Source organism: Nanorana parkeri, unplaced genomic scaffold (assembly GCF_000935625.1).
Source record: "Nanorana parkeri isolate BGI_ZX_2015 unplaced genomic scaffold, ASM93562v1 scaffold1041, whole genome shotgun sequence".
NCBI classification, from domain to species: Eukaryota; Metazoa; Chordata; class Amphibia; order Anura; family Dicroglossidae; genus Nanorana; species Nanorana parkeri.
Window position 1 is genome coordinate 469,993 of NW_017307309.1, and position 12,500 is coordinate 482,492.

The 12,500-nt window shown below is 38.8% G+C and overlaps 1 protein-coding gene across 2 annotated transcripts in view; it reads right to left on the bottom strand.

Moving 5' to 3' along the window:
- DLG5 (discs large MAGUK scaffold protein 5) overlaps positions 1-12,500 on the bottom strand; it is a 98,677-nt gene that overhangs the window by 8,445 nt on the left and 77,732 nt on the right. For both annotated transcript variants that reach the window (XM_018567389.1, XM_018567390.1), the window contains exons 24-29: positions 9,710-9,840; positions 7,985-8,149; positions 6,577-6,760; positions 3,418-3,566; positions 770-940; positions 196-392 (exon numbers count right to left, since the gene is read on the bottom strand). In XM_018567389.1, coding sequence (XP_018422891.1) covers positions 196-392; positions 770-940; positions 3,418-3,566; positions 6,577-6,760; positions 7,985-8,149; positions 9,710-9,840 — 997 coding nt within the window. The remainder of the gene's footprint in view (positions 1-195; positions 393-769; positions 941-3,417; positions 3,567-6,576; positions 6,761-7,984; positions 8,150-9,709; positions 9,841-12,500) is intronic.

The following is a 12,500-nucleotide window of genomic DNA, read 5'->3' on the forward strand; positions in this document are numbered from 1 at the left end:
TGCTCCCGCCCCAGAACGCAGGGGGAAGTTTCATGAGGGATCGTGGTGCGTTCCAGCAGCTACCGCTCTGGAACGTAGCGCATTCGGTGTGAACAAGCCATAACTAAGTAGGTAGTACTGTTCCCTTGCAGCACTGGATTCAGGTCTCACTAGGGACATTGTCTGTATTACTTTTGCTGTGTCCCCATGACTCACCATCTAGGAAGAGGATGGAATCTGTGCTAATTGTATCAAGTCCTTGAAGTTCCTTGCCATCTTTAGACCCACTCCGCTTATGTTTGTGTTTCCTGCGGAAGAAGGAGCGCCTGGCTGCGGCAGAAAGCGTCTTCCCAGCAGAACCTTCATCTTTTGCCTCTGAAACACTGAGCCGTCGTGAGAATTCCTGCTCCATCCTGAAGAAAATATTCAGCATTAAGCATTTTACATTAAGTAGGCCAAGGTAACTGCAAATACTTTACATCTGTATGTACTCCTGTTTTCAGAGGTCACTAAAGCAGTGACATTTTTCAAAACACTTCAATTTACAAGTATTTGTATTAATCAGGATTTCACTATGCATGCAAGTAAAACAATGAAATGTTTGTACAGTTTACCAATATAAATCTTCACAGTCCTATCTTCTCATTTTATTTTTGTCCAATTAAAGTCTGTTTGTGGAATTGTAAAACAAGCTGTGGTGGGGTGTCAATATTGTGTACCGGACAGACACTTTATAGCACTGGCTGACTCAGGACTGCCTGCAACCCTTATAGCAACTTTTCATACTCACATGTATTTGCTAGGAATCTGGCCTCTCTCCAGTTTCTGAGCATTTTCATCAAGCTGCCAACCCATCCATACACCAAAAGCTCCTTGAGGGAGGGTGTCATCCACAAACAGTATATCATCCTTCTTAAAACTCAGCTCCTGAGAATTTTCTCCTGTTCTATCGTAAAGTGCTCTGAAAATGAATATATCAAAATAAGTTTATAACATGATAGTAGCTTTCCATCAACTATGTACTGTATATGAATTGCCCCAGTGATGTAATAAAAGGAAGGTTAAGACTTTCACATGTTACAGAAATAAAGTGAACATGATGTGTCCAATTATATCACTTAATGGTGTTGGTAAGAAAAGCAGAATACAGTAAACTCCCCATTATCCAGCATTCAAGCAACCAGAACTCTCAAGCAACCACAAAAACAAAAAAACACAAGGATTGTTGTCCTCAATGTTTTGCCAGTTGCTTGATAGACATGTGCACACTAAAAAATGTTAGCAACTAATCCAAACCAATCCCCATGGGTACCGGATAACTGGGAGCTCGCTGCAACACACGAATCCAAAAGTCTTGTACAGAAATTCACCAGAGGCAGAACACCTTCCTTATTTTACTTACAGAAGGAGATTTGCTGCTAGCAAAACAGGCACCCCAAAAACCTTCCTAAAAATAAATCACATCATAATTTTTGATTTGTGCTGTAAAAATACAAGTCAAGGCTTCCATATAGATCTTATTAAGGAAATATTGTATTTTTTTTATTAAAAAAACTTAGCACTACTATAATGACAATCTTTTACAAAAGGTTTCAAGACTACCAGAGCACAAAAGTACTAATAATAACCAATTTAAGAGAAACGTTCCATGCTCTTAAAACAGACTGTGCTTAGTCCAACGCAATACCAACCAACAATGCCATTATGTGCCTACATCCCATGGGTACCTTGTGCCAGCTGTACTAACCTGCAATAACCATCATACTTTAATAATACCAGGCTGTAATTACCCTACATCCCTCATCACTGCGCTAGCTTGCAGGACCGTCTTAGCAGGAATATAACATGCATACCTACATAATAGATGCTCACAATCAGTTACAAAGTTGCTGCTATGCTTAGAGCGAAGAAGAAAAATGAAAAAAGGGAAGAAAAACATGAAAAAAAAGGGGAGGAAAAAAAAATGAAAAAAAAGGGAGGGAAAAGGGAAAAAAAGGGGAGGGAAAAAAATGGATGGAAGAAAAGGAGAAAAAAAAGGCAGGGAAAAAAAAGGCAAGAAAAGGAGAACAAAAAGGTAGGGAAGAAAAAGGGAGGGGAAAAGAAAATGAAAAAGGGAGGAAAAAGAAAAAGGAAAAAAGGGAAGAAAAGGAAAAAGAAAAGGCAGAGGAATAAAAAGGAAGAGGAGATTAGTTGTATTTGGGGGGAAAAAAGCATTTTGTTCTTACCGTAAAATCCTTTTCTCTGAGTCCATAGAAGGACAGAGCTCTGAAGAAGTCTAACATGTAGGATAATGCTGCTGCCTCCAGGAAAAATGGACACTAGCAAAAAAATTAAAAGCCTACCACTTTAAGGATATAACCCCTCCCAACTCACACCTGCCAGTTGTAGCAAGCAGTACAAAGGAACTTAAAGGGAGGGAGCCACGTCCTTCAATGGACTCCGGATTTTACAGTAAGAACAAAATCCTATTTTCTCTATCGTCCATTCAGGGACAGAGCTCTGAGGAATTCTGAGACATAGGGATGTTAAAAAGCAGTCCAAAAACAGAGCGATGGGCATCATGAAAACTAGAAGAACCAGCTCAAATACTCAAAACAGCCGCCTGAAAAACATTTCTGCCAAAACTAGCATTAGAAGAAGCAGAAACATCAACTTTATAAAACTTAGCAAAAATGCCAACAGAAGACCAAGTTGCAGCCTTGTAATTTGTGTAACAGAAGCTCATAAGCATCAATGAAAACCTGATGAATCACCTTGAAAATAGTGGTTCTAGAAGCTGAACATCCTTTTCTAGGACCTTCAAGTAGAACAAATAAAGAATCCCCCCCCACCCTGGACAGTGTATTCTGACCTGGAAACACAAAGTGGGTGTGCAGTGATCTTGTTACAATGAACTAGAGGGGAGGGGGTCAGCTGCTACACAATCCGAACCTAGTGCAAGACCGAGTTTCCTGTGGAGAGAATGTTCAATTTGTAGGACTCATGACTACTAAAAAGTCCAAAAAAAAAGAAAGAAAGCCTGCAATGTGAGTCATGAAAATGTGCACACATATACATTATCACTGCACCTCTACATAACCACAATAAATGCTAAATCACAAAAGGTGGAAATGGGCCAGATAGCAGATGACAAGCATCAAGAAACGCATCACATATGAAATGAGTCATCTGATCCACACAATCAAAATGTGGAAGAACTCCAGCAGTTAACAGGTTTTGTCCTTAAAGTGGTAGGCTTTTCATTCTTTTTCCTAGTGTCCATTTCTCCTGGAGGCAGCAGCATAACCCTACATCTCAGAATTTCTCAGAGCGGTGTCCCTCAAAGGACGAGAAAGAAATAATAATTTCCTTAAGAAATGCAAATGGTGATTGTATACTAAAATATATATCACACACATACCATATGTGCCTGATGGTCAGTGTTATGTTTGAACTAACCTCACATAGAAACCATCCCCGGTTTGATCTTTGATTCTATTGAATTCCTCTAATTTTTGTTGTACTTTTAGCTTGACATTCTCTGTTGGTTTCAACATTTCTAGGTAAGATTCTTCAGCTGTTTTGTTCCTCATATCAACCGAACCATACTACAAAAGTAAAACGTTAAGACAAATTACATAACAAAAAACAAACAATTAAGGCCAAACTTAATTACAAACATTATAAATCTAGAATTCAAAGAACATAAAAAAAACTTTTTAAAATCACTTCCACAAAAACACCACATTAGGAAAATGGGAAAAATGATTCCTACAGTGAAAACATGTCTGACACTATTTTAAATATCTCATGCCCTCAGATATTGTATATCATGGTCATTCTACCCCCAGCAAAAAGATACACATCATATGCCATGACTAACGGCTGGAATGGTGAATGGAGGGGAAGCACCAAGGTCTCTTCCCATACTACACTATAGCTGTAAGTTCACCTGAAAGAGGGTGACGGAATATGAGATCAGCGTCCCAAATCATAAAACACAGTAAATGTAAATGGCAGAATAAACTATAGAGAAATACAAAGTCAATTCTGCCTTCTATGCCTATAACAAATTCAATAAAATCAAAATGTAACTCAAACAAGAGAGAATCAATTCTTGGCAGAGTTGCTCGATTGTGTCCCATTCTTGTGCACATTGTGCTGCCATCTTGTGGCTGAATAATGACAGGACTGCAAATGAGTGAGAAGAGTGGGATACACAGTAAGGAAACTAATAATGTCAGCAATCCCATGCATTTGAAGGGAAATGTAAGATTCTGTCTGTATATGTAAAACAAATCTCATAGGATGCTTTTAAAGGCTTTAAAAGATCTCAAAAGAATCAGATTTTGTGTGCGAGATAGAAAATATATATATATATTTTTTTCCTTCATCAACCACATATGTCCTGTTCTTCAAATCAGGGCTTATGTGATGGCGTGCGCCTTCATAAAACTGACAGGTGCACTGTGATCTGCAAATGCAGACTGACAATGTGAGACTCATCAGATAGTCATCAATATCAGATGACAGCGCGGACGTGTGTTCCCTTTATTAAGAGGCCCCAGACAAGGACCACTAATACACTTAATAATATGTGGGGTTCACCATATGGTTATAAGTTCTATTTGGGATCCTGACTCACACATAGCATATAGAGCATTTACTTAATGGGAACCTGTGAGGATATAAATATAGGAGCTGGCATTGGTGAATTGATTTTTAATTTACATAGTCCTGGACTGTGAAACATCAGGACCTCTTATAAGGACATACCGTGTTTCCCCGAAAGTAAGACTTAGCGCTATCTTCAGGGATTTCTGTAATATAAGACCTACCCTGAAAATAAGACCGAGTTCGGTGGTAGATCTCCTATTACAGAAATCCCTGAAGGATAGCTCTAGGTCTTATTTTCAGGGTAGCTGCACATATAATTGAAATTTACATGTCAAGACCGGACGCAGCTCCCGCCCGCACGCACACACGCACACATACCCGTCTGCCTCGGCTGCCGCTGAAAACTACATTTCCCAGCAGGCACAGCGCGGGTTGAAGTGAGGTCAGGGAACTTCTGACTGGTGGCTCCCTGGACGGCATCAGACAGCTGCAGCCAGGTAAAAATAAGACATCCCCCGAAAATAGTGTCTTTTTTCGGGGGAAAAAAAATATAAGACAGTGACTTCTTTTCAGGGAAACACGGTACTTGCTTTAGGTGTGTGGTTCAGAATCAGCACCTTCAGAAACAACAGCTCTGATACTTTCATTCTGTCTTATTTCCTTTTAAAACCAGCTTAAAGTGATATTAAAGTCAAAAGGATTTTAAGATATTTCAAATGCTGATGAAATCACTTACAATGAATGCTGCTCCTTAATGTTTAAAAGCTTTAGTTTCCTGCAGAATCAGCTGGTCCCCTGAGCTCTGGTCATGACTTCCTGTTTTAGAGTGACTCCTTTCGCAAGCAGAGTGCTATGGAGTCACCTTGTGTGTGCTAGTAAGCTCTGTGTGTCTCGACAAACACACAGTAAATCAAGCTACTTTCCTCCCTTCTCAGAGCTGGTCGATGAACAGTTGCTGGAGTCTGCACTGTTCTTTGTGATCTAGCACCGGATCTAGTTCAGGGAAGCTGAGCCGAGAGACTTGGAAGCAGCTGTTGGGAAATATAATGATGGTGTTTGGGCTAATATGTAAAGATGTAAAGCAATGCTATGCTGGGCAATGTATATTTGTATGATCTGGATTCATTTATTGAAAAAAGTGAGTTTACTACTTTAAACTGAGGACTTGAATATATTATGATTTGCAAGAGATATAAAAATTGCATAGGGGGTAAATTTACAAAAAATCAAATGTTAAACGTCATGTTTCACGCAGGAAAGACTGAAGTGAGGCCAACCAATGAATATTCCTAAAACCTCTATTTCTTCAATACATTTCGCTCCCACCTTTAGTCCTCCTACATCTCTACTGAGATCTATTAGAACACAGAAAAGAGGGAGCTGGTTCAGCTGGAGTGACAACAAAATGGTACAAATGCCTGACATTGACCCTACACAGGACAACAGCAGAATTGGACCCAGGTGCTGCAATGTTTTAAAAAGCAGCATCGCCTCACACTCACTTCTCCAAAATATTATTGTAGAATAAGTATGTTTTCATTTATTCTATAGCTTTGTGGTTTCTATTTGATGTATGTACATTACATGTATCGTCTTAAAGAGATATAATTCCGAGTGTCATCATAAACATGCCAGCTTATATGGTGTCTGGAAAGCCTGATTTCTTAATGTCACCTTACCCTGAGCAATCATATTAAAAGAAGGATAATATGAACTTAAACCATGCCTAAAGCTAAACAAAGCCGGTTTTATAATGCATTGAGAAAATGAATGGTAGATGTATCAAAACGTCATACATTGTGCAATTATAAACAGTAATGATCTGTGCTTTAAAGAGAGAATCCCTGTATACATTGATTAAGAAAATGCTGCATCTAAAAGAAAACAAAAAAGTGGTTTTAAAAAAGCTGGGGCAAAAAAATTGTAACTCACATTTGGCTTTTTCTTCAGAAGCAGCAACAGTTCCATTCAGTAAGTATGCCTCATGTACTTTCCACTTACTTCTAGAATCAGGTCTCCTGGTAGTAGCCCCGATAGTCCACCTGCAGCGCTATCCTCATCAACATCCATCACAAAAATACCATGAAGATTACCTCCACAGATCTGCATTCCAAGCTCTACTGGAGATTTAGAAAGGGTGACTGTACGGACCTCTGAATGTCTTTTTACACCTTCCATAGGGGTCCTAAACAAAAAAAAGTTTAAGTCCATCTTGTAAACTCCAGGGAAAATTTCAAAAAAAGATCATGATATATATGAGTGTAAGCTGTACTCAGATGAGGACAATGTTGTGAAATTGCTGCAAAATGACATTAAGTGTATCTAAACTTATAGACAAACAGTTATAAATTGCAGCTTTCCAGTCTTTAGATGTGGTGGCTGCATTCATTTTTTGTAAATTATTTTTCCTTTATTGTCATCTATAGGTAATGCAGCCAGTAAAACCCTTCCTATATCAGTATGACAACACTTATTCATTGTACTGTAACTATGAAGGAGCAGCATTGTCACCCTAGGCTGTTTGCTTCTAATTTAGACCAAATACTTCATTTTTTTACTGTTTCGAAAAAGGCGCAATTTAACATTTCACAAATATTAACGAAATACAGTTTTATCTTTTAGAGTTAATCAGAATTTTCTTGATTGTGCACTGATCCTGATTTTAGTGTGCTTTTAGCAATTTAATTGTGTATTTTTATCGGTTTAATATTGATTTGATAAACATTTGCACAATTATCGCAGGACCTACAAAATTAGTAGCACCATCTTTTTATTCTACCTGGCCTGCGCTTTCAGAAAATACACCCTCATAGTGATGTGTCCTTATAGATTGACATAGGACTGAAAATTGTGGATTGAGTTTCTCTCATTAACCCTTTCGCTGCCAAGGACGTATGGCATACGGACCTACAAAAGTGCTTCCAGCTGGCCAGGTATGCAAACCCCTCACAACCCCTCCTTAAATTACAATAGAAGGAGAAGCAAGTAGAATTGTTAACCCTTAAGAAGCCAAGAAACACTAACCTAAGTAAAAGCAAGAAGATTTTTTCTTTAGCTTATGTTATGTGAATGGGAACATGTAACAAATATAAAATAGGTGTTATCCCAATTTGGCTGCAAAAGTGGAAATACACTAACAGAATAAAGAGGAGCAAATAAGAGAACTTTACTGCAAGGCTTGCATACACTTTAATGGCGTATGAGTAGCAATTTCTTATATAGCCTGGACCATCATCTGAATCTTTCTAGCAAACCAGGACAAATTAATAAAAAATAGCAAATTCTAAAATGGCTATTCTTGTCTAAAACTAAAGTTAAAAAATAAAAAAAAGCCCACGAGGAAAAGCAAAAGCTTCTGTATATACATTATGGACTAGGAAGACAAGCGGGAAAACGTTAAATATATTACTTGAGTGAGCTGTAAGGGCTTGTGCTGGGCGTGGTTTCTTTTGAAGGCGGAGTCATAGTCCCCTCATCTTGCTCACTCACAGTGTCAATAACGGAATGATTGTCAGGTGTTGCCGCCCCACTTCCATGCGGCGTGGAATGAGTAGTACTAGCATCCAGTCGGGAACTGTAGGAATATTTTCAAAGCATATACATTATACACACACACACACACACACTTCCACAAGAAAAGTTATAAATCCAAGGGAAGATTCAAGTAAATGTACATCAGCAAGAACAGTAAGCCCCTTTAAAATGTCTGCCCTTAGTGGTTGTAAATAGCGGGTCTTGGCTGTCAGTTTGACTAAAGCATGCATACAGTGGGTTCCACCATCCACACAAGGTCTACAGGAGGTAAAAAGTATGAGCCCAAAGATCTGGAATGTTAATACAATTGTAATTTAGGTGAAAAAAACCAAAGCTGATCAATGCATTTCTGAGTCTGAACCTATGGTAATTGTTTTTGGGCTGAGCATCTCTAAAAATGGCAGAAGTATTGCCTGCATTTTATACAAGATAAGCAGCTTACTGGAATGAAAAGCTACTCTGATCATCATCAACTGATGGGTGGTTGCTGTTTCTTTATGATAGAGAAAAAACCCATTTTAAAACACAGTTGTACTGTGTTTGTTTGCCCAGTTAGTTGCAATTTTTTACAAATACCACCATATAGAGAACATACTTTCTATGGCCAAAGTTATGTAGACACTACTCCAAATCAGTTCAGGTGTTTTCAATAAAGGATACAGTTGATGCTAGTGCATACAGTACAAAGACATTTTAGATGACAGAGTGCTTCCAACCTCATCACAACATAAAACGACAAATAGTTGCGCTAGGAGTAATATATAGTGTCTAGAAGATAGCCAGCTGCAACAATGTGTGGTGAAGTCTGTGAAAATAAATTGCTAATATGCTGCGCCAGGCTATAATAATCAACTAAAAATCTACTTTAATACTCCTCCATTCAAATGTGATATGTGAATAAATGATTAATGTTTTAGGAATAAAGTTTTATATAACAGTTTATTCCTAAAACATTAATCATTTATTCACATATCACATTTGAATGGAGGAGTATTAAAGTAGATTTTTAGTTGATTATTATAGCCTGGCGCAGCATATTAGCAATTTATTTATTTTACTTTACTAACAATTTACTTACTAACCTCATGACAACGATTTGCAAACCATGTCCTTCTGGACCTGGCTTCATGCACAGTTATGCTGGAACAGATAATGGCCTTGAGTTTGGTGTGGAGGAATTTGAGTGACCAGCATAGAGCTCTGTCTGTATTCCTGATAAACACATTTAGCGTCAACTGGAATGCAGTGTGTGTCAGGTCTTCTCATTCTTTAGTACCTGACCTTACAAGTATTTTCCATTTTTTTTTGCAGAAAAGGCTCAAATTTCCAAAATGACACTCAAAAGCGTAAAGGCTGGTATAGCTACAATGGGTGGGGGACCCCATAATAAACGCCTTGCTTTTGGAATAGGATGTCTAACAAGGTTTTGGAATAGCGGGTCTAACAAGCGCATACTTTTGGCCATATAATGTACAATTGCATTTATTTGTATATGAAGTTCACTACACAGACAGTTTACTTTCAGTTCTATAAATCAAATTAATAAACAGAAAACCATAAAATGATGTAACATAGAAAGTGATATTATGAGAAAGCTCACCTGGATCGTGAGTGGGGGGGTTGGCACATATGAGGATTGTACTGAGCCAAGATGGTGATGGTATCACATTGCTGTCCAATAATCAGTCTTGCTTGCTGCTCAGTGGCATTTCTCAGATTTATCCCATTAAACTGTTGGAATACCACACAAACAATCAACAGGATCTGAACATACTATTATTATTCGAGTTTCACCTGTATGATTTTGTCAGTATGATGAGAACTGTTACTAAATATCAACATTTTAATGCTGGCTAATGCAATCAAATATGACCAGGAATCCTTCAGTTAAAGAAATACAATGGTTTTGGGTCACTTATCTTTTTAAAAATGTTTAATATTTTATTCTCCATCCCCTTTTTTTCATTCTAATAGAAACTGCTACTTATAGAAAAGAAAGCTATTCAGTTTCCTAAAGAATATTCATAGCCATTTTATATAAATCAACATATATTTTAGATATATTGTTTGCTAACACTGAGTGGCAGACTCATGCTATTAGATTAGGGCGGTTCCATTATTACAACATTATAAGCTTTGATCAAACTGTTTAGAAAAAAAAAAAAACAACAACAACAAAAAAAAAAAGCACTGAATGGCAGGAATCTATTCATCAATAGCTGGTACAGCATGAAGCTCAATAAAACATTCTTTTGGATATATTATGTGGTGTAAAACCGCATACATTTTTCGACTCGGAATGATGCATGTATACAGTATGTCAGCAGAAACAAAAAACACCATTTAAAAATACATAAAGCAGTTGCAGACAGCAGACCTTTTAAAGGGCCGGTTCATGTGAGTGTGGCTGGTGTTCACTGGATGGCAAGGCATTTTTTACTTTATTGGCAGAGTACACTCCCATTCAAAGGTCGCTGCACAGCATTGCAGTGGCCTCTGGTGCCATCCAGTGCGCTGTGGAACAATGCAGCAGTGTTATTCTGTGTACCCTATGCACACCATACAATTGTTTTGTGTCCTGATCCTTAAGACTATAAGCTTGCACAATGTTCTATTTTCAGCCATAAAGGAATGGTAGAACTAGAAGTCTAAACACCCTACCTGGGCCCATCCAGGGTAGGACAATGTCCTGATTAAGGTGAAATGCAGAGACCACCTTGGGAAGGAAGGAAGTTCTGAAGGCTACTTTTAAAACAACAAAAATCACAAAATTCAAATCCAAGAGAAGGGATTTGACCTGGCAACAACATAGCAGGCCCCTTGCAAAAGTAACTAAAAGTCTTGAGAGTAGGAGACCAATGGTCTATGGAAAAAAATGGCAGAACAGAAATCAAGCCCTTGATGGTACTAAGTAGGGATGCACCGACATTTTTCAGATACCAGTGCAGATACTTGGCATTTTTACGAGAACTACCAGGGTTGCAGCGGTTGCTGGGACCTGGCTCTGGCACTCCACCACTGTCCTGAAATCATTAGTCGAAATTGTTTTAGAAAAACTGTCACATGACAATAAACAAAAATCTATCAGTACTTGTAAGTACTTGGAAAAGTATCAGTACTTGCAAAAATGATATTTGTGCATCCCTTTATTTATATTTATCAAAACAAAATCCTACATTAAGACAGAGATGCACAAAGCCCAGGAAATCCGTGTGCTCCTTACAAATGACAGCTGCCTCCTAACTTTTGAGTTTTTCTCTAGTCTAGTCTTGGAGCTCGAAAAGTATCTGTACTTGTACTGAGTACGGTACTTGGTATCGGTGCATCACTAGTACTAAGGGTCAAATGGTGCTCCAGACCAAATTGTAGGAGAGGAAGGATCCATTGTATGGAGAAATTCCTGGAGTAAAAGCCTTGGACACTACGCAACGTACATTTTCACATCCAATGATAGACCCTGCCAGAGGTACAGCATCATAGAGATAATACTTTTATAGATGACCATGTCTCTCAAAACCTGGTCTTCAACAACCAAGCCATTAAAGTGACATTAAAGTCAAAGATATTTTTTCCTCCCCCCAATGTTAATTAAAGCACTTACCTTAAATGATATTCCTTAATCCGATCTTCTTCTTTCCTGTCATTTTCATCTGTCCCTCCAGTGCTGCGGCGGGTCTCCGATCCAGCGCTGACTCCTCTGTCCTTGCTGGCATTTCCTGTCCAACGGTGCCTGCATGCGGGTGCACGCTGTCCATATACTTACCTTCTGTCTCTCCTCGTCTCCCGGCCGAAAATGTGAACTGCGCATGCGCAGTTTTCAGAATTTTCACATTTTCGGACGGGAATGCGCGGGGAAGACACAGGTAAATATACACCGCTTTTAAAGCGGTTTTTATTGTATTTTTTTTACACTTTTTGCATATATCTACTGAATATCTACCTTGAGAATATAAAGGAACCAGTACTGAAGCCAGTACCTTGGTGAACACCCAAAGTGTAGAGGACAGGATGAAGAAAAGTTTTAGGAACTGGTATTGCCCCACCACAAAGAGCAGGAAGCATTGATGCTCTGGAAAGATATAGGGACATATAAGTGAGTATCCTTTATGTCCACTGGGTCCAGAAAGTACCCTTGATGCAGACTACAGAAGGTCCAGAATGGGGTGAATGCCCCCTTTGGGCTTGGGAATGGTGAACAGGTTGAAGTAAACCCTTGAAAGCGTTCAACAGCAGGAACCGGGGGTTACAATTCTTTGTTCCACGGGCTAGACAGCTTGTAATGAGGTCAGGTAGGCACAGAGGAGGCACCGGAAGTAGTATGGGATCCCCTACTTGGAATGCCAGGTTTTAAGGGGTGAAGGAGAGCCAATCTCAGGAGATCTCAGTGAAGC